The following is a 23853-nucleotide window of genomic DNA, read 5'->3' on the forward strand; positions in this document are numbered from 1 at the left end:
AAACATAGGGTTTTAGTATCCACTTTTCATGTCATTATGGCCTAAACCCTGAATACCTGTCATATTCCTATTAATATACATATATAGATGGAGTGTGTTCTGCTCTATAGCTCTTCTATATACAGTATGTCTCAGGAGATACCTCTCTCACTTAAAGGGGTTATACCACCAAAATCATTTATCATCTATCTGATTGCTGGAACCTAAAAGGATTCTGAGTACGGCACATCCCATGTCCCCCATGTGAATGGAGCAGCGAGCCACACTAACACTAGTTCCCTTTCCACTTTCACTTTTTCCTATTCAGGGAGTCGTTCAGCCACAGCAATACATAACCCTTTTACACAGCAGGATACAGAATAAACATTAACACAGTAGAAAGAATCATACCCTCTTAAATCTGGACTATATACAATGACCTAAAGCTGATTTACGCGCAATGATTATTGCTCAAAATTCATCTAAACGATGGCTTTTGAGCGATAGCCAGTTAAGCTAAGCATAAAAGCTATCTTCCCTGATAGGTGGGTCAGCATACTGCGTTCTCTGCAGGCAGCGCTGATAGCATTGTATGCAAGCTGCTGCCCACTGAAGAACAATAGTGATGTATTTAGAGAACAGACCACCCGCTGTTCTCTAAATACATGCAAATGTAGCTAGTTAGCTACTAATGAGCTGATTAGCCCATTAGTACCTAATGCAAATGATTGCTCAAAACTGTCAGCTTCTGACAAATTTTGAGCGATCATCTTTGCGTGTAAATGGACCTTTACCTAAGCCCCACACCATCAGCCATGTCCCAGCTTTAAATAGAGAGGGAGACGGAAGATGATAAAAATCTGTATTATCTAATCTCTGATTCAGGAACTTGAAGAACATTTTATGGAGTGACAACACATTTTTTTCTTCCTATTTATTTCTGGTTTAGAGCCTGTGAAAGTATTGAATTATATTTTATGCAGTAGTGTTGTGTGCATAACAGTACAAAAGACATGTATTATAGTTTTACTAACAGGGTCTCAGATGCTGAGCATGCAGCTTTGTCATAATTAACCTTTGTAATCACATATGCTATAGACTTTGAATTGTGTAACCTTGTGGGGGGTTGTCGCAGGCTTTCATACCTCTTCAGTATCACCTGAAAGTAGTTGAATACTCTAACATTCTGGTGGAGAATGTGGACAAGTGAGATGCTAATATGTGGGACCTGTCGTTAATCTCTGGACAACTGACACTAGCCAAGCACCAAACCGTAGTGAGTAAGAACGGTGAGTAAGTATAGTTGATTCTAACTCCTTACAAGTGTTTGACTCTGTTGGGTGGGGGAAAATGTACAATTTTCAGTTTCTATTTCACTTGCCATAAATCATCAATCGGTGTATGAAGAGTATGATTGAGTAGAAGTCCAGATTGTGTTTGTAATGTATTGGTATTGCATAGAAGAAGTGTAAAGAATAATGTGACTAGAAACAGTGGAATGAGTGCCACCAGGTGTGAAAGTGATTAGAGGTGGTTGGAAGTACTAGCACAGAAGGATTCCTACTGGTGTTGTGTTTAATGTGTTTGTTCACACTTTGAATGTCTATTTAAGCAGTGAAAGATCAAAGAAAGGGATACCCAATAGCAAAGCTGTTATAAACATTTTCTGATGAAACAAAGGTATTTCAGGGAAGTCCCAAAGTGAAGTTTCAACATTGGAGACTCCACGTCTTCTTGTCCCGGGGATAAGGAAATGACCGATATGAAGGTCATGAGTGATGTTTCATGGAAGCAATCACCGTAAGAGTGTCAGAAAATATTTAAGAAAGCAGGTATGCCGAACGCAGATGGAGGCTGGATCAAAAACTATGGTTTGGAGAAGGAAGTGAATAATTAGACTCGAGGCTCCGAAAGAGCGTGAGGTGGAGGTTATAAGGAAATGAAAGGGAATGGAAGTTTCTTGCACAGTGATAGATGAATGAAGGATGTTGAAAGAGACGAAGGGAGTAGGACAATGATGTTGGCACCACCCTTCTCTTTCTATGCATCTCCTCTTAGTATGTCACCAAGAGGATGGACATGCCCAAGGTGAAGTCACTCCCCCCTGTATCCAAGTGTTACATCAGCAAGGACAGTATTGGGGATGGGTGAAGGGGGAGTACAACAGACTGTAACTCTTAACAGAACATGTCTATCAACCTTACCAGTACAGCACTAGTCCTGTGGAATTTGCTCAACAATTGAAAACCATCCAAACTACTTATACAGCCACCATGGTGGATCTGATTACCCTTGTACATGCATTGAAGGGTGATGGGTCACTATATGACCAAATAGTTCTATACATTTGGGGCCCCTGTCAGAAGTGTCTAAACCTGCAGTCAAATGCACAGAACAGTCCAGTATTGATTTTGTTCAGTGCATATCAGCTTGGGGAAAAAGCACAGCTGGATATATGTCCTCTCACATTAGATCATATCACTCAAAATAAGGGAGAGAATGTGACTGACTACTATACCAGACTGCATGGTTAGACATGAGGTTTAAATATAATACTGTAGCAGGTGAAAAGATTTTGCGTTGGACCTTTTTGGATGGGATGCATGATCACACTTGATAAGCTGTCTTTTTGGCTCACCTTGAGGCAAAAACTATGAAGACTCATGATCTTCTTACTATTTGCCATTCTGTTGAACTACAGAAAAATCCACAAAAATCCTCAAGAACTTATGTGATGCAAAATCCTCGTCAGGAACGGATGTCGGACCCCCAGACGCAGTAACCTCTCCCAACAAAAAAGGGTCTTTGCAAATTCTAAATGTTATAATTGCCAACAAGTGGGGCATTTTGCCAGGAATTGTCCCCAACCATGCCCACAAAAGTTGCAGTGGTGAATCTCGCAAACACTTTCTTCAGCATATCCTTATAAGAAGGTGCTCAGCATTGATTTGCCTTCACACATCATGGCTTGCAGTATTGCTAGTGTGGGTTTGCACAGAGAGCAACCAACTCCCCAGAGCAGTACTCTGAAACCCTACTGACAGTTCTGCAAAACTAGGTTCCACAATATCTCAGCACATCACTGCTTTAATATGTTGATGATTTGCTCCTGTGTTGTGAAACTATTGAACAGCACTTGGAGGAAACCATCAACCTGTTACATTTTTTGAGGGAAAATGGCTGCAAGGCATCCAAGTCCAAACATGAGCTTTGCCAACCTTCAGTTGTATTCCTAGGCCACTGCATTTCCCAAGGCACTAGACTTTTTACTTCTGATAGAATTCAGGCAGTCTAGGCTGTCCCATTTCACAGAAATTCCCGGAAATGATCTTACTTTCTGGGATTAAAGTGATATTGGAGATAATAGATACCCAAAGCCTCCAGCCTTCAGAAACTGCTCTATGACTGCATGTCCCTTCAAAAATTTGAAATGACCAACAATGTTTTCAGGATCTCAAAAGATCCATTGTCTTAGCTCTGGCTTTTGGCCTCCATAATTATGACATTTCCTTCACCCTTTTCCACATAAAACAGGGGGGCATGAGCAAGGCATACTCACCCAGAAACAAGGCAGAAAGAGTAGGACACTGGCCTACTACTCTGCAAGATTAGACTTTCTGATGCAAGGGTCAGCATCGTGTGCACACAGTCATGGCTGTGGCAGTTGTAGTTAACACGTTCACCCCCATTTTACTTAGTCACCTACTCAGTCATGGTTGCTTATGCTATATTGGAAACACTCCTTGGCGCACAAGCTAAGCATTTCTCAGTAGCCATGCTTACTAAGTATAAAACCATGTTACCGTGTATCCCCGAAAATAAGGCACCCCTGAAAATAAGGCACCCCCTGAAATTTGCAGAAGTCTCAAATATAAGGCACCCCCCCCCGATAGTAAGGCACAGTAAAGTGTGCAGGCAAGTCAAGAGGCCTGTCCCCTGCTGCCATCCCCGTTGTCTCCTACCTCCAGATGTATAGGTAGATCTGCAGACAGTCTGCTGTTATCCTATCCTTGCTGTGCTGTACGAGTGTGCTGTTGTGAGCTCCTGTTGCTGGCTGGAAAAGTCCATACTGTACATTCTGTTCCTGCTGTACATGTCTGCTGTGACGAGCTCCCCCTGGTGGCCGGAAGCTGCAATACCATCCCTGCTTACAAGTGGTACAGGAACTTCTGTCTGCAGACTGGTACGTTACTTTACAGCCCTTATTTTTTTATGGCTCTGCGTGTGAGTCAGGCAACCTGTGTGTGATTCTTAAGGCTGGGTTCTCACAGAGCGTATTTCCAGCGGAAATCTCGCAGTTTGGCCACAGCGATAAACAGCGAGATTTCCGCCGGGAAAGCGCTGCTTCAAAACCCATGGCACTCAGCCGCTTGTTTTGAAGCGACCTGGCTGCACGCTTTTCCGTTTCTGTGGCCGGTGAATCCGCACCACAGCAACGGCTTCTCCCAGCTTTGCCATGACAGATTCGCTGTCCCATGTGGACGAGATTTCTGAGGAATTTCGCCCACAATGCTGGCCAATTGAGGGATTAGCGGCCACAGACGGATTTGCCGCGGCGAAATAAGACACCCCCTGAAAATAAGACATAGCGCATATTTGGGATCAAAAATTAATATAAGACGCATCTTATTTTTGGGGAAACAGGGTAGCACCCTCACACATTACCATAAAAAGGTGCATGGTTTTGAATTCAGTTTCACTGCTTACATTGAATTTCGAAAAAGGGGAGATGGAAACAGAGGGTGATCATAAAATGCATGACTGTTTAAAATTAATGAAAAATAAAACCAAGGGTCTTGAAAGTAATATTGAAACTTCCATTGGTAATGCAGACTTAGAGTTTTTTTGTAGATGGTTCCAGATACCATGAAAATGGACAAGAAAAAACAGGCTGTGCAATGGTGACAAGCAACAAGGTAACTGTGCAAAAACCACTCCATCCTGGGAATTCATCTCAGGAGGCTGAGCTGACAGCACTCACTGAAGCCTGTAAGCTAGCTGAAGGTAAGACGGTTAACATCTACACTGATTCAAGGTATTCTTTTGGAATCGCACACAGTTTCTGAGCCACAGGCCTACCCATCAGTCTATAGAGCTAATAAAGACATCAATCTAGACATCAGCACGGACATCATCAGTGCCCAACTAAAGTTGGATTTGTCGCTGGAGACAACCCAGTTCCACTCCATAGCAGTCCAGTTTTGTCATTCACAACACCACTGCAAACTAAGGTGATGGTGGGTGGATGTCAAAGGCAGTACATATAATGGGTGCCGTTTTACCAAATGTCCTTCAGGCAAGCGCCTGGAAATGGTTTTCTCTCAGGGGCCTGTAATGATGGTGCCACTTATCTCTGGATGGTGGACAACAAAACAATTAGTGCCGCACTTGCTTATCGGGTGATCAGCCAATTCTCTCTATTGGTGGTCTGTCAAGGGCATCTTGAGCCCGGTCGCCTAGTATGCCCTCATGCATGCACTGGTTCTAATATCTTCTACTAGTCTAGTCAGAACAGCCCAGGTGGTGAGTAATTTGTCGATATAACCACTAAGCTTCTCACATCCCAATAATGCGCCCCTCTCAAACTCTGTTAACGGGGTGAAATCTCTTTGATTGCGTCATACAGGTCTCTAGTGGTCAACAAGCTCCACACAAGCGGAGGAAGAGGTCCACTATAAACAACTAGCCTTTGAGAGAATTTTATAGGCCAAGAGTGGAACTACTTTTAGGGCCAAAGTTGGCAAGACCATTCATCTAATTAAGCCACAACTCTAATTAGTTGGATATCTGCCTGAGATTTAGCTGCATGCCAAATTTTGCTTCAAAACGACAACTTCTTCTGGGTGCTTGATTTGAGTTTTTACAACGAGTGTACAATAACATAGATGCACTACCGACCTTTCTGATTGCTTCTTACAAGTGCACAATCATCTGCACATTTATGGTTTACATGTATTACTGTTTGCATGTTGCTACAGACGAATTTGCTTTACTTTGCATTTAGTGAATAGACTAGACTCAGATGTACATTCAGTCTATAGCAATGTACAGATGCAAGAATATATAGGTGTTGTGTTATGAAGAGCTATTATCATATGTTAGGAAAACAAGCTTACACTTCACACTCCATTGCCTGCTATATACTGAGGATGTAGCTGTATCAATTCCCAGTATCAGGCTTCCTACTGCCAAACACTAGTCCCTGAAGCATGGAAACACTGCATCCAATTATGCTTCTCAGCAGGAAGCAGCATCTGACCTTCCATATACTGGCTTTACTGATGCCTAAATTAAAACCCAGTAAAATAATTAAGCATATTCTGCATCGTAACATTACTTCCTTGCCAGACCCCATTTATCCACACTGAGCCCTTTAAAGTGTGCCAGTCAGTCACACATCAAGGCAAGTATTCTATCCGAAGTCCTTTAATGTCTGCCAGTCATTCACACATCAAGGCAAGGATTACACACTGGGACCTTTCAAGTGTGCCAGTCACTCAGACACGAAGGCAAGTATGTTGGGTACTTAGTTTGGTCTGTACAAGCGTAACATTCAAAGTTACGTTACGGTTACTGCCATAGCCTTTCATTAGCCTGCACAATAGGTCTGACCTAATGCAACCACAATCCAAATTACTAGCAACCACGGATATAGGTAGACTCTAAAGAGACCTGTCGCAACATGGGGCACTAGCAGAGGTGGTATGATGCAGATAAAAATGAATGTGCTGATCACTGGCATTGGGAGATCCAAGATGGAAGGGTGGTTTGTTTTGTCTTTATGATTGTCTTGCTGTTCTATTGCTTGTATTGTGTTTTGCTGAGCAGGAGTACTGCATGATACTATGACTTCAAGATGGGACGGGGGCGAGGAACTGAGTCGGAAAAACTCAGACCGGAAATGGGAAGTGTTCAGGAAGAAGCTAAGCTGTTGTTGAAAGGATATGTGTGCATTCGAGTCTGTGGAACGGTGCAGTTGCAGTAGCCAAGCCCTATGGGACACATAAGGCTTGGCTACTGCAACCACACAGTTCCACAGACTGTGGATGCAAGGTACGAAAGAGAAATCTCATTGTCTGCCGTCTCTTCCCCTCTACCCGACAACAGGGGAGTAGTTCAGTTATTCTGAAAGTTCGAAAACCCAAGTTACCGGGTACGTACTTTTGAGAAACCAGCTACACAAGAAAAGAGGACTTCAAAGGAACTTTAATAAGATGTAACTCATGTGTCCACTGATCCGATAATGGTCAAGAACAAGAGAAACCCATTGATGGCAAATTAACAGTTTATTTGTTGTTCTGGTTCATTAAAGTTATTGTTCAAAAGAAGAAATATTGGCCACCTAGACCATAATGTAAGACATTCCCGAAGCATACAGGCTGTTGCCATGAGTCAGGCTTACTTCCGGACCTGAATTGGTTTGGTCAGAGCCGGGGCATGAGTTCTTACTAGTGTCTCTGCCTGAGTATGTGGACTGGGGCACCTTGTGACGATCCGGCCCTCCCAGTTCCAGAACCATGAAAACCTACTAACCCTAAGATTCCCAAACAGAGGTCTCTGGGAATAGGGAAAAACCCGAGCCTGAACCCTGTCTCTATAGCAGGTGATTAGTGTGATTACATGCTTATAACGCATTTTTGAGTTTGGTATTTCCACGCAGTTTTATGATGGCACTAATGCTATTTTTTGCGTTCATTCCATGCAAGTCATTTTATAAGTTTTGTGATCGTGGAAAACACAGCAGCAGTATGAAACTTTGAACGTTATTATGTTCTTTGGATCGAAACGCCCCAAAAATTCATATGCTGATTGTGGCCAGGGGCAAAACTATATTGGGCGCAATGGATGTGGTTGTACCCGGGCCCTGAAGCCATAGGTGGGCAAAAGTTCTTCCATCCCCATATAAGGCAACCAGTACTATGAATGATGTATTATATTAGGAGGCCCTAATTTAGCATTGCAGCCCTGCAGCTCCAAGTTACTCCTCTTCTTGTCGCCTCTAATACTGGGAATTAAGGAGATTACTGCATATGGATTTATCCAACTCACACTGAACTTAATAATGAATCTGTCAACAATTAGCTTCTAATCTTCCCCTAATGGTGGCTTGTATCGTTTAACTCTATGGCTGTCTGAAGGAAAGAAAGGGATTTGAAATGTGTTTCTCAATAATGCAGCTCCTACCCAAATAATAATATATTAAGAAATTAAAGGGGCATTCCGGGACTTTTGTTTATTGATGACCTGTTGTTAATATATTTTCTCAACATCAGATTGATAGGAGTCTGAAATCTGAAACCCCGGCCGATCAGCTGTGCCACTTAACTTGCAGTACCATTCCCGGCCACTGTACAATGTATGAAGCTGTGTTAGTTTCATTGCATGGCACCTTGGCAAACAGATGACTGGCTGGAGGTTAGGCGTTGTCCCCCCACCAATATGATATTGATCACCTATTCTAAGGATAGAAAGGGTAAAATCTGCTGTAGATTCATAACAAAATCTGCAGAAAATGAGTGACGTCTGAATGCACACTAAGGGTTTTCCAAGTTAATTTTTTTTTTTTAAATGCAGATGCCCATGTCCCAAAGTAATAGAAGAGTATATACTCTCCAGGTGTGTTCTTCCCAGCAGCCTGTGAACTGTATGTCAAAGGCTGCTGCAGCCAATCACAGACCTCAGTGGTCAAGCACTGAGGTCTGTAATTGGCTGCAGAAGAGGAGGAGGAAAAGGGAAGGAAGAGGAACAGGAGGACCCTAAGGCAGTGTTATGCACCAGTTTTAGGTGTAATGGCAAAGTTTTGTTAGAAGAAGGTGAAGAAGAGGAGTAGAAGGAGGACTCTTAGACAGTGTTATACACTAGTTTTAGGGGTATTGGCAAAGTTTTGGTACGGTTCAAACGAAGTCAGATTGAACTGAACTTTTTGCAGGAGTTTGGCAAAGCGGCCAAACTGAACTTTCCAAAGATTCAACACAAGTTCCTCAACACCAAGTAGTATATTGGGACAGCCAAGTCCTTTTCATTCTTGATTAATATATGTGGCATGGCCTTTATAAGAATAACACAATTGTGTCCTTTGTGCCCTGAATTATTTCAGCAAAGCTCCTGTTGGTTGTGCGGGAAAGGATGTATTAGGTGGGAGTATAAATAGTGGTCCTGACCATTAGCGGGAGTATCATTCTAAGAATAACCTGCAGGAAACTCAACTTCCCTCCTTATCTTCAGACTAAAGAACATGTCTTTATTTCATAATGGTCTTAGGTCAATCCATAAGTACTTCATACGTTGAAAATCAACTCCAAAGGTGGCCCTTAAAGTTTGAAAAAAGCTTGTAGATTGTCGGCATTTCCTGTCGAATAAGAATGATGGCAACTAAAAAGTTAAATATGGTTGACAGAAACAAAACTGTAAGGAAATGAAAAGGTGTATCAGCGTCTTAAAATAGAAAGGACAAGAGGTGACTTACTCCCTTGGTTTTGTGCTCATGAGAATCCTCAGAGGCTTTCTGCTGTTTAAGCAAGTCCTCAGAAAACAATCCACTTCGTGAAACGGCCTCAGGAAAACAAGGTCACCATTAACAGCATAGATTTTTTTTCCGACCGCCATTCCTGACAACTGGGAGCGAATGACAAAAATAGTTCCTTTTATTAAAGCTACATTTTCCACTGCAGAGCACATGAAATAAAGAGCCTGGTGTTAGAACAACAAGCCATCTGCACGCCGCTCACCACATTAGGCACGATAATTAGCCTTACTGTCCAGGTTGTCATGATTAAACAGAAAAATAAATTGTAACTCATAGGATGAAGATCAAGTATCCGGAAATGTACACTATTTATGGCACACGTACAATTTATTACCCATTTATGTATCATAAGCGTATGCATATACGGTATTGAGATGCGGTAAAAATGTAATTAAATTCTGTAGCAGTTCAATAGGCATAATAAATGGGCAATGGCACAAATAATGAAATGCCATTTATACTGGACCAATGTTTAGCCTTGTCCCAGGCACAGACCATATTGTAGTTCTATTGTATGGACTTGTAACTAGAGATGAGCGAACGTGCTCGTTTAGAGCAATTACTCGATCGAGCATCGCTTTTTTCGAGTAACTGCCTAATCGGGCGAAAAGATTCGGGGGGCCCCGGGGGTGAACAGGGAGTTGCGTGGGGAGTGAGAGGGGGAAAGAGAGAGAGAAAGCTCCCCCCCTGTTCCCCCCTGCTACCCCCCGCTCCACCCCGCCGCCCACAGCCCCCCCCCCCCCGAATCTGTTCGCCGAGTAGGCAGTTACTCGAAAAATGCAATGCTCGATCGAGTAATTCCTCTAAAAGAGCACGTTCGCTCATCTCTACTTGTAACACAGCTCCTGTAGACCAGTATGGGCTCACATTGTACCTTCACACGCCTGTGGTTTTATATAGAGGCACATGTTTGTTTGTTTTTATTAGTGAATCATATGGAATCCATACGGAGTGCCTCGTGGCAGCACTAGCCAGTGACATATGGAAAGCCTATGGGTCTGTAGTACAGACAGGTGTGACTGTAGAAAGTTTGTGAATATGCAATGATCCAAAATGTAAGGAAATGAATAGATTGGAAAGGCATATTACATTGATCTCTATTAGTAATGGTTGCTTTTGCAATGTAAATGCAGTACGGAACTTTAATTCTAATGAAAACTAAACCGGTTCGGTAAATGTCCTTCATTTTTTTCAATTTACAAAGGAAAGCAACAAAGACAATAAATTAAACAAATACATTAACTATTTCATGCATTTTGTTGTTGCCCATTTATTCGAATCTCAAATTTAAAATTAATTTTTGGGATAAATTAGTAGAGCCTTACCTCGGCATTAGAACCTTTTTCAATGTATTTAACAATTGGCACTTTATTTTTATCCTCTAATGCAAAACCATAGCTCCCATCAATGGGCTTTACCTGGAAAAGAAAATTGTAGACCGTCTTTTGAGGTATATTGTACAGTGTTATGACTAGAGATGAGCGAGCACGCTCAGATAAGTCAGTTACTTGAGCGAGACTCGCTCTTCTCAAGTAACTGCATTCTTGTCTGTGTGTTCAGGGGGGCGGCGGGGGATAGAGTGAGAGAGATCTCTCTCTCCCACCCACTACCCCCCGCCGCCCCCCGCTCACCCCGAGGCTCGCTCAAGTAACTGACTTATCCGAACGTGCTCGCTCATCTCTAGATATGACTTAAAGTGTTGTATTCTCTTAACAATTGCGGAATGTACCGAGACATTAAGAAACTTTTTATTTCATACCATGCATTTACCTTGATTTTACCCAAACTATATGCAAATCACAGTTGTAGGAAATTCTTTCCAATTAGAATAAAGCCTAAATTCATTAACACAGCAGCATGTGATTTACAGAATGTATAAGATAAGGTGGGCTTCACATTTTGTATTGTGAAACCAGAGCTGATTCTATTCCACATACCGTCCTCCATGCAGAAAACTGCATGATGGCAGAAATCAAGACAGAACCATAGGGGAGTTGGTCTCCATCTCATCTCTTTAGTCTCCATCTCACATAGTTTCTATCATTGTCTGTCATTGGACAGAAAAACACAGTGTAAAGAATGCATATGAACAGATATAGTGCCCCAGAAATAGTTCTGCGAAATTGCATAGATGCAACTTTAAATGTACTTTTAACGTATTGTGAAATGTCTCATCTTAAAAGTGGTGGCTAGCAGAGAGTCTGAGCAGGGAGTTGGACCCTGGAGGTCCCTTCTAACTCTGCCATTCTATGAGTTTACTCTAGAGAAGGGTAAAACAGTTTGGTAACACAGCCTCCCACCCATCAGCCAACGAGCATTGGGCGTGTGGGAGGAGTAAATATATAAGTCAAAGAAATCTTGGTTGTGTAGTGCAAAATAAGCAAGACAGCTGGTTTAGGGGACAAATCCTCACAATTCCTAACAGGCATTTCTGGATCTGACTTCTGGAGGAGGAGAAATGGTACAAAGTGCAGGTGAAAAATCCACATCAGCAGTATGGAGCAAACACAAAGGCCACAGTACTTACAGCCACCACCTTCAAGATGGGACTTTAACAATTGTATTGTAAAGGACTTGAACCTTCGTCATCTTGATGCTATATAAACATGTTAACTTTTACTTTCCGTCTCCATGAACTTTCTTCCAGTCAGTTATCACGCTAAACCAAGCTACCACACCAGGGAACAGAGACCACCCTTACCATTACCATCAACTCCTCCCCTCAATCGTTTACTGTACTGTAGCTGGGAGGCCACTGTGAATATCATCTTCTACTTTGACGCACTACACAGAAAATATGTGAAATGAAGATCAAAAAGTTCTCTATCTCCCCTATGATGCCATCCTGGATTCCGTCCCTATACTGTTTTCTACATGGAGGACAGAACACGGAATGGAATCAGCACTGGATTAAAAAAAACAGAATGTGAAAAGAGCCTAACAGATGAAACACAAGTAAGTAAGAGAGGTGGCGATGTGCAAAGGATTGGATCGGTAGAGAGGAGTTTCTCGTGTAGAACTTAGACTTCTGCTTCCCTGCTATGAAAATTCTTCATAAAATAGACACAGCTCTAAACTCCATAATTATCCCGGCTTCTTTATTATAGCTGGATTAATTTTACTAGTAGCTAATCTTGCAGTAAATTACTAGAAAACACATAATATTATGTCTGCTTATGCATTACAATGCCATCTCAGAGTGCATTATTAATAAAGATGAGAGCTGCCCCTGAGCCAATCAGAGGCAGCCCTCACTCACCCATTCATGAATTCATGAATGGGTGTGAGTGAGGGCTGGCCTCTGATTGGTCAGGCTGTGACCAATCAGAGGCCTCTCATTCAGCAGGCGGGGATTTTAAATCCCCGGCTGCTGAATACTACTCACAGCTGTTCAGAGCAGTTCAGGAGAACTGCAGCCTGCCGCGCTGAACTCCGTCTGCCGGCACCAGGTGAGTATATATATATTTTTTATTTTTACACATTTCTGGATGAATTGCAGGAAAGGGCTTATATATTTAACCCCTTTCCGACAATTCATCCCGCGATCGCCGGCAGCCCATTGCATTCAGTGGAGTCGGCTGTATTGCCGGTTCCATTGAATTCAATGGGCAAACATCGTTCTTCTCTGTCACAGCTGTTACAGCTGTGGCAGAGAAGAAGGATTTGTCTTCTATATGTTCTCAATGGGGTTGGCGCTGCTGCCGCCGGCCCCATTGAGCGCATATAGAAAAGATTTCTCAGGGAAGAAAGTTAAAGTAACCCGAACATCCGAACATCGTGTGGTGTTCGTTACGAATAATGAACATCCCGAACACCCTAATATTCGCCCGAGCATCAAGCTCGGACGAGTACGTTCGCTCATCTCTAATTATTAACCCTTTCCAATCCACTGTCTGACCTCTGAAGACATTAGGATTTAAGGCTGTACAGCTCTGATGTTAGAAGATGTCCGTCAGGGTTCTCTTACTGTATACTGCTGGCCTCTCTGCTGTTGGAGTCTATCCAATGTATCACCTCATGCAGTACTGGCTCTAGCCAGCAGATAGCGCTGTTGTATAACGGCAGAAAAAGAGTAAGCCCCCTAGGAAAACCAGGCTACAAATTGGATTGGAAAGAGTTAACCTGTGCATTAGTAACCATGACAATGTGTTTCTGTTATAATCTTTTTACATCGTATACCCTTTCATCCAATGCACAAAAATGTTTCAAAAATTGTTTACAAAAATGCACAATTTTTTTTTTCCATTTCTTTTTAAAGTTACTTCTATCGATCTAAAATAATTTAGGTCATTCAAAGGGACAGTTTATGTCAATTAATGTAATGATATTGTTTCAATTGTAGGTAAAATTATATATCTGGGAATAAGTGTTGTTTACAAGACGTTCTGTAATTTTCATGATGTCTGCAAAATTTTCCTTATTTCTCTCGGCTGGATCATTTTTGTTTTTTTATTAGTAGGCCTTACTAGTATCAATAATCTATAGATCATGGCTATATTTTTCACATGGCTCTTGGTCATACTATACCCCTTTAGCTTATCTCAAGCACTGTGCATAGTATTCTTTACTTTTCCGCACACTTCAGAGCTCTTTGTCCCTCATATTGTTTCAGCCAATACTCCCAACAAGGGTTAAGTACCTGTTACAGGACATGCAGATCCTTTATCCTAATCAGTAATTTCATTATTTATCAAACTGTTTAGCCCAAAAAAGATCACCTCTATTTTTATGGACAATTGGCAACCCTGCTTACAGGTGAGAGAAAGAACTTGGCTACTGAGAATGTACAGATACTGCCATGTCCGCACCTGTGTTGGAGCCTCCAATTGGAGCCTCCATTATAGATTTGGCACAAAATTCCTGACAACATAGTGAAGCATGTGGTGCTATGTCATCTGGGAAAATTCCAAGTGGCATGCAGAAAGTTGGATAGACCTCACTACAGTAACCGGGGTTCATCTGGTGCCATATGAGTTTGGCATCTTCCAGATCCAATGCTTCCAGTATTTACATATTTCAGCTCCTATAATGGAGCTGAACAACAGAAATTAAATTGAAGGCCTTAAGCAGGGGTGAATGTGGCCTAATGCCTAATTTATTCTAAACTCCAGTAATCGCTGATACTACAAAAGATTTATGTGATTTATAAACCCCCCTTACACCTACTGGGTATGGGCAATGAACATTGACATTGCCTCTACTCAGTCAATATAATAGTAAAGCTCTTTATTGGCTCTTAAGGTCAATACAAATATCACAAAATCTTAACCAGAATTAATATATACAGATAGGAAGCATTGATACCTATGTCTAGTGCGATCAAGTGTTCCTTTGTCTATGCAAAATCAATATATGGATCCATTGCCCTTAAACTTCTCTGCATAGAGCCCCTTTCTCTTACGTCTTTCCAATCCACCAATAATTGCGAGCCATAAAATTCAACAGGTCGAGAGACAATAGAAGGTTTTGTTTTAAGATGACAACACACCCCCACCACCCACTAGGCTGCTGAGAGACTACATAGGTTTCACATATGGTATGTTCACCCCTTGTCAAGCTTTCTAGAATTAAAGCGACCATCAGGGCCTGGACAAACAAAGATGGCTGGGTGTATTTACCTATTTAAAGCAACGCTCTGGTATTGGAGAAACAAAGATGTCCAAAACACTTCTCTGACTACCTGATGTACACTGTGCATTAGTATGCATCTTTAGTATAAGACATTATACCTGCTTTGACTGACCAGGGTTGTCCATTTGGGCAACACTGGCCAACAGAGGCAGCACGTAGTGTCTTCGCCTACTGATGCATACTATGCATAACGTGCATCAGGTATTCAGAGAAGCAGTTTGGCCTTCTTTGTTTAGCCAATACCAAAGCGTTACTTTGAGTAGGAAATTAAGGAAGATGGAAAAATAACTCTGCAGTGCCAGCTATTGAATGGCAGCATTCCTTCAAATCAATGTGACTTTTTATCAAGTCTTAACAATGATTGGGAATAGAAAACCAAGCCAGAAAACCTGGCTTGGTTTCCTATTCCCAATCATTATTAGGACTTGTTAAAAAGTCACACTGATTTGAAGGAATGCTGCCATCCAATAGGTGGCACTGCAGAGCTGCTTTTCCATTTTCCTTATTTGCATAAATTACCCAGGGGAGCTTGCATGGCCTTATAAGTCTCCTCACTTACATTCTAGGTGTCCCCACACCCATTTTGGATGCTCTCCTTGGGGAGAAACTATACCATCCTCTGACCCACTTACCCCCTTGGTGTCTTCACACACTTTTTGTGGTTCTCTCCTTAAGGAGACACGGCACCCCTCCTGACCCTTTGAATAGGTAAATACACCCAAAATAAAATGGATGTGCACACTTGCACAGATTGATATAAGGAATTGCTATCTGCAAGTTTAGTCTAGAACATACCAAGAGGGACTTAGCAATAACATTCTCCACAATCTTCAGGTCATGTTTCATAAGTCTGTGCTTCATATTAGATCCTTCCATTTCTTCATCGGAGAAGAATCGAAATAACAGAGGTTCATCCTTGAACTCACTCTTCTCCAACACTACACAATAGCAAATAAGACACATGAAAAATACCATTATACAGGTAGTGTTCTGATGAAAAACCATGTTTCTATACATTCATGATAATGTATTGACACAACGAGACAAGGACAGTTAGGAGAAAAGATGAAGCGTCATAGAATACTTCAATTGTGAATGCAAATGGATAAGTTATCCAGGCTTAGAAAATGTTATCAATATGATAAAAACGGCATAGAATAAAACCTGTACCATACCGTGGTGCATGAATCCATTATCACAAAGTGCCACTCCAAGAATGATTGCTTCCTCTCTTGTACGGCAGTCACCCTGTAACGTTAAATGCATATTAAAACATTTCTAGACAAAATATGCAACTTTTCTTCAGGCTATTAAAATCGGCCTTTCTAAACTATTATCGAATTTGTAAATAGCGATAAGCAAACTTTTTAAAAGTCCATTTCAGCCGATTCGGTGGCATTTTGCAAAAAAGTTGGCTTCGGTCCAGGTTAGTTTGAACCAAAAGTTTGCCAACAGACCTAAAACTGTTGCTGGCGAACTGCCAGCTTTCATGGCTCTTAAGACAGTGTTATACACCAGTGCTCAGGTCTAGTGTTGAGTGACTGAACCAATAGAACCGTATCTCAGGTAGAACTTTGCCAAATTCTTAGTTTGGGTTTGTACCAAACTAAACTTTTTGTAAAATTCGACTTGAAACGGGGTTCCACTAATTTGGTTCACTCAACGCTATATGTAAATACAAAACTACCATCTAAGTTTGATACAGAATACACTTTGATTAGAGATGAGCGAGTAGTGCCTTATTCGAGTACCTGCCCGCTCGTCTCTAAAGATTCGGCTGCCGGCGGGGGGCAGGGAGCGGCGGGGGAGAGCGGAGAGGAATGGAGAGAAGATCTCTCTCTCCCTTTTCTCCCCCATGCTCACCGACGCAACTCACCTCTCACCCGACCCGGTAGCCGAATCTTTAGAGACGAGCGGGCAGGTACTCGAATAAGGCACTACTTGCTCGAGTAGTTTGCCTTAGCGAGTATGCTCGCTCATCTCTAACTTTGATCCATTAATCTAGTTGGCTTCCGGCTGAAGTGCTTCTATAACCTCTATAATTGGGGAAGTAGGCTGGATTAGTTTTTTATATGTGTAATTAACTAGATATAAACAACACTAAATACTCAGTTTTTACTAGAATGACTTTTCGTACCTGAGCAATAAGCCAGTCTATTAGCTTGTTGGCCATAACTACTGACTTGTATGTCCTAAGATGATAGTCTTTATCCCTAAAAAGGAATAAAACACAAGATAAGACATAGATCTGGCAAAACTATAAAGACTGGACATATACACATTTCAGCTAAAACAATATACCCCTTTAGTGACATTGCATTTTCAGCATTCTTCCATTTGTTAAAAATATTTAGATTTTCGGCCCACTGAGCAATATGTAGACGGCTTTGTGCATGTTTGGATCCTTGTATGGTTCTTATTAAGCATTACCTAAACAGCTCCAACATATTTGCTCATGTAGTTGCCTGCGCATTTAGATACACTTGTGCTAAGTTCATAAGAAGTCTGTTGGAGTAAAATTTGCCAGTTTTTTTATGGTGCCCCCTAACAAATTTGGCACATATTTTGCTGTGGGTGCACCAGAAATGGCTTGTTATAGTAAATCTGTTGGGCTGCTGAATCCTGCACACTTATTTCATAATGTTTGAAAAGAGAAGCAAAAAAGGCAAAATACACACATTTTGGGGCAAACTTGAAAATTTGCATCTTTTTAATGCCACAAAAGTGGTGCAAATTGATTGCTAAATTCCTTCCAATTCCCCTATGTTTTTATTGGAATATGGCATCTAATTGATGTTGAATATCAATGATGCCAGGCCTCTGACCTGGAAATTGGGGCTAGTGAATTCTGGACAAGGAAAAGCAATGTGTTGTGGTGCAGAAGACCTTTGCACAAAGTTAAAGGGGTTAGCTGGTTTTCATGACATATCCTCAGGACAAACCATCCATCAATATCTAATGGGTGGGAGCCCACCGTCTGGTACCTTCACAATCAGACGGCTGAAGAGGTCACGGCACTTATGTGATCGCTGCGGTCTCCCCAATGTTAACATTGGTCTGGCAAGCTGCTCCTATTCAGAACACTGTACTTTTTTGTAGCAGCCTGAGTCCTGAAGCCTTGTGCCACTGAAGTGAAGGAAAAAAGGCTGCAATACTCAGAAGGGCTGCTACAAAAAGTTCAGAGTTCCAAGTAGGAGCAGCTTGCCGGACCAATGTAAATATTGAAGAGGCCACAGTGCTCACACGAGGGATGAGGCCCCCCCCAATAAGCTGATTAGTGGGGTCCCAGCCTATAGGCTTCCACCTAAGATATTGATAGCTTATCCTGAGGCTAGGCCATTGATTTTGAAAAGCTGGATACCTTCTTTAAACTCTTTGCGACATACGTATGTCTATATACATCCTAACTTCACATACCCCATGTCAACAGCACCTATTGTGTATGCAGCGGGCTCAGGAGGCGAGCCTACTTCATACATGGGTATGGACAGCTAACACCCACCTGTAGCAACTCAGATCAGAGATAACTCCGATTACAGCTGTTAATCCCTTAAATGCTGCTGCTAATTCTGATGGTGGCATTTAAATGTTCCAAACTGCCCCGCTGCGATACAATTACAGGATTGCTGTCCAGGGGTTATAGCAGTCTGGGGTTTTCTGAAGGACCACAGGGCTGTCAAGATTGTTTGCCTGTGGCATGTCTTTAATAGGCAACCTATAATACAATACCATTGTATTGCATTGTACTATATAAGTGATTAAACAATCGCAAGTTCAAGTCCCCTATGGGGACTAAAAAATAAAAGGTGAAAATAACTAAAATAGAATACTTTTTATTTGTTAGAAAAAATATTTAAAGAGCTTATTAAAAAACTTTTCACAGTTGCGGCATCAAAAATAAAAAAATGTAAAAAATACAGTAAATGTAAAAATTGGTATCGCAGCATCCGTAAAGGTCCCATTTTTTCACATTTAACTTGATTAATTCTGCATGGTAAATGCCATTAGAAAAAAAAATGCAATGCCAGCATTGAGCTTTTTTTGGTCAACCCTTATCCAAGAAAAAAATTAACAAAAAGTGATTTTAAAAAAGTTCTATGCATCCTAAAATGTTGCCAATAAAAACTACAGGTGGCTAAGCAAAAAAGGAGTCCTCAAATAGCTCCATTGACAGAAAATTTTAAAAAGTTATGATTTTTTTTAGAAATGGGAATCCCAGAACTGCTGAATGGGACCTGGACACAAGAGCATAAATGAACCTTGGTCATGAAAGGTTAAACCAAACTGTCCAGGGCAGAGTGTTAAGGCAGCAGTATGCAGTCCTAAGCTCTTGCTCACGATCTGAAGGTTGCAGGTTCAATCCCTACACGGATAGCCATCTGAAGGTTAACTCATCCTTCTGAGGTCGGTAAAATGAGTACCTAGCTTGCTGGGGGTAATAAATAAATTACCTGAAAGCACTATGGAAAAAGTTGGCGCTATACAAATAACAAGTCCCTTCCCTTAAAGCAAAAAATGTGTTCTCAGCGTGTATAATAAAACTTGAAGTAGTTTATCATTTTGACGGCAAAACCCATAGAGGAGTTTAAAAGGGGACTTGATGTCTTTCTAGAGCTGAAGGATATTACAGGATATAAATCTTAGGTTAATTGTTAATCCAGGTATACAGCAGGTAGGAACTATTAGGGGTTGATCCAGGGATTAGTCTGATTGCCATTAGGGAGTCGGGAAGGAATTTTTCCCCCAAAAGGGCTAATTGGCTCCTGCCTCTTGGGGTTTTTTGCCTTCCTCTGGATCAACAACACAGGAAGATAGACAGGCTGGACTATATGGACATTGTCTTCATTCAGCCTTACGAACTATGTTACTATTAAGACTCAATTTTTATGACTGATGAATATACTGTAAATATATATATATATATATATATATATATATATATATATATATATATATATATAAAGCTGAAAGCCCTCACTGACTCACTCACTCACTGACTCACTGACTCATTCACTCACTGACTGACTGACTGACTGACTCGCCAAAAGTTCTCCAACTTCCCGATGTTGTAGAAACATGAAATTTGGCGCAAGCATAGATTATCTCCAAAATAGGAAAATAAATTGGGTCCCAACTCGATTATTCAATTCTAGCGCAAAAGAATTGGCGTCGAAATTTAACGTACATAATCTAAATCACTCACTTCCCAATGTCATAGAAACGTGAAATTTGGCAGGAGCATTGATTATGTCATAAATAGGAAAAGTTAATAGGTCCCAACTCGATTATTCAATTCTATGCGCAAAAGAATTAGCGTCCAAATTTTACGTGCGGAATGCAATTTTCTCACTTTCCGGTGTCATAGAAACGGGAAATTAGGCACGAGCATTGATTATGTCATAAATAGGAAAAGCGAATGGGTCCCAACTCCATTATTCAATTCTATGCGCAAAAGAATTAGCGTCCAAATTTTACGTACATAATCCAAATCTCTCACTTCCCAATGTCATAGAAACATGAAATTTGGCACAAGCATTGATTGTGTCATAAATATGAAAAGTTAATGGGTCCCAACTCGATTATTCAATTCTAAGCGCAAAAGAATTAGTGTCCAAATTTTATGTACGTAATCTAATTCTCTCACTTCCTGATGTCATTTTATATGAAGGAAACGTCGCATGGTTACTTTCCGTGGTGTTTCCTGGGTAACGCAGAGAACTATGCAAAATGGTGAACATATGTTTTTCCTCAGTATCTCTAAAGTAACCACGACTTCATAAGATTTTCCGTGTGAACAAAAGATAAACACCAGTACCAAATTAACTCGGGCGAAGCCGGGTATATCAGCTAGTATATATATATATATATATATATATATATATATATATATATATATATATATATATATATATATATAATTTTGGGTGTGTTTTATAACAATTGCAATTTCCCAACGGTCCTCATGTATATGTGAAATCTACCTTTAGCTTTTATAAACCATATTAGAGGTAAGCTAAATGCAAGCCTCTCCTGATCCCCTCTGTTCATGGATAATCCCTGCCTCCAATTACTTTTTACACTTATGAGTACAGAAATATTGCAGAAGTATTGTTATTTCACAGTTCATTATATCCTCATAATGTGACTCCACTAGTCAGGGAACACGGTGAGGAAGGAAGCCTTCCATATTAGTCTCCTCAGCTCTAAATTAATTATTACTTCTGCATAATGTGCGCAGCCATTCAGGCTTCTGCCCTGCTGCTTGTCTCTAGTCTTTGGCTGAAGCCTCGTAGGAACGAGAAAATGTATTCACATAACAAAACAAGGAATTAATCTTTGTTACCTTTTATTCTTTCGCACTGAATGACTACGGGAACACAACATTATTTCCAGAAAGCTCAGTAATTCAGGCACGGGTGGAGCGGACGATTACATGCAGCCGAACTGCTAAACTACTCTATTTGTACAATGTGTAATTGCAAGCCGCGTGCTTACAGGAATACCAGGACACGAAGGATAGCGCTATTACATTTCTTTATCCGCTTGACATTACACTGACTTGACATAATGTCTGGCAATAGACTTCAGCTTGGAGGGAAGCAGAAGAGATCCTTATTGCTTTCTGCATAAGACAGCAGATCGCTCATTCTTCCCCACTAGGTATATGAGCCATTTATACCGCTAACGTTACTTTTTACTCTTTCACGTATTTTAATTTCCAGCACTTTATGCATTCATGCAAATTATATACAACCTAATAAACATGCTCTATCTAAGGCATGCTCTAGGCACTTCAGTTATGGAGCCTCAAGGCAGAACGTGGTAATGAAAACCTCATAGAGTTTACAGCCACATCATGTTATGGCTTGCACCTCTCATTTCGTTGTAAGCAAGCAATGTACTGTATATACTTGAGTATAAGCCTAGTTTTTCAGCACATTTTTTGTACTGCAAAAGCCCCCCTTGGCTTATACTCGAGTCAGGGAAGGCTGCTTAAACACCCCCCCCCCCCTCCATACTCACCTCCCAGTCGGCGTCTGTGTCTCCGGCGGCGGTGTGGCAAGCTGCTTGAATTCTTTCCGCTGTCATCCCCGGCGTCCTCTTTACTCGGCTCTGTCATCCTCCGCCGTCAGCGCTGTGTAAGCAAGAGCTGTGATTGGATCGAGCGTCAGCCAATCACAGCCGGTACTCGATCATTCACAGCCAATCAAGCTGCTTTAGAATTCTCCCTGCTGTCATCTCCCTGCTCGGCTTTCAAATCCTCTGTTGTCAGTGCTGTGTAAGTAAGCGCTGTGATTGGCTGGCGCTCAATCCAATCAAAGCGCTTACTTACACAACACTCACAGAACCAAGCAGAGAGGACGGCGGTGGATGACAGCGGGGAGAATTCAAGCAGCTTGTCACACAGACGCTGGCTGGGAGGTGAGTATGGAAGTTTTTTTTTACCTACTATATACTTGAGTATAGCTTGGCTTATACGCGAGTCAATACGTTTTCCTAGTTTTTTGTGGTGAAGCTTATTGTCTCGGCTTATACTCGGGTCAGCTAATATTCGAGTATATACGGTACTTTTAAAGACGTTTAATATTTAAGTTGAACCTACTGTATAAAACTTCCAAGGGGGTACCAGAAACAATTCATTTTCCTAGGTGCCAGGCTATTGCTCTTCTGCTTTCCTGTGCAACATAAGTTGATTTGAAAGTTGACTTTGAAGGGTTGTCCCTGTTCACGATCCTCATCTATTAGTACATGCATGCTTTAGATGGTTAGTTTATTGATTTCAATAGGTACCGTGCAAATGGGAAGATGGAACAATGCCTATTAGTAGGCAGCATTCCTGCAAGTCAGTGTTAGACCTTTTAACAAGCCTTGTAAAAATGACTGGGAATAATAAGCCAAAGCCAGAGTCTTCTACAGAAGGGAAAGTTAACCATGTACAGGCAGACTGTTTCGGAGTTTTTGCTCCTCTTCAGTGTGCAGTAGGTTGCAGGCTTAGCTGGGTGAGATCTCCATGATGTGGGTCAGGACACTGGCATAACCATAGGGGATATGGTTGCACCCAGGACCAGGAGCCTTAGGGGGCCCATAAGACCTCTGTTCTCTATATAGTAAGCCTAGTACTCTGAATAAAGCATTATAGTTGAGGGTCCTGTTACAAGTTTTGCATTGGGGCCCAGAAGCTTCAAGTTATTTCTGTGTGTTAAGGGGTTAAGAGAAGTTGGAGGGCCCCCAAGATAAACTTTTGCACCCGGGTCCATGAGCCTTTAGCTACGCCCCTGGCTCAGGAAGTTTCTTTTTAGGAAGAGCATCTAGAAGAACAGCACCTAAGGAGAAACTATACTCTTCCTGACCCACTCCATAGGCTTCTCACCTAGCCAAGCCAGCAACTTAGGTTACAACATGAAGAGTTGATCGTCGGAGACCTACTGCTTGGGATCCCCGGTGATCAGCTGAATTATTTGGCCCACTGAAATGTATAGCAGGGTTAGACATCTTTATCAGGATCAGAGGCAGAAGCATGATAGAGGCTTCACTGCCATTGAAATCAATCTTCCTCCCATTATACTTCTGACACTTCCAGCGCTGACATCGGGGTCAAATGTTGAAGTGTGATAGTAGGCTTCAGCTCCCATCGGGAGTGAGTGAAGCCCTCTATGACGCTTCAGCCTCCAACCCTGATGCCAACGTCAAATCCGCTGCATGGGCGAGGTACCAGA

General features: G+C 41.6%; 1 protein-coding gene across 1 annotated transcript in view; it reads right to left on the minus strand.

Annotated features, from left to right (window-relative positions):
• Positions 1-23853, minus strand: part of PREX2 (phosphatidylinositol-3,4,5-trisphosphate dependent Rac exchange factor 2) — a 320125-nt gene that overhangs the window by 143764 nt on the left and 152508 nt on the right. The window contains exons 14-18 of the mRNA XM_066578561.1: positions 17274-17349; positions 16312-16384; positions 15932-16074; positions 10831-10923; positions 9446-9594 (exon numbers count right to left, since the gene is read on the minus strand). Coding sequence (XP_066434658.1) covers positions 9446-9594; positions 10831-10923; positions 15932-16074; positions 16312-16384; positions 17274-17349 — 534 coding nt within the window. The remainder of the gene's footprint in view (positions 1-9445; positions 9595-10830; positions 10924-15931; positions 16075-16311; positions 16385-17273; positions 17350-23853) is intronic.

This window comes from Eleutherodactylus coqui, chromosome 9, assembly GCF_035609145.1.
Source record: "Eleutherodactylus coqui strain aEleCoq1 chromosome 9, aEleCoq1.hap1, whole genome shotgun sequence".
Lineage (NCBI taxonomy): Eukaryota > Metazoa > Chordata > Amphibia > Anura > Eleutherodactylidae > Eleutherodactylus > Eleutherodactylus coqui.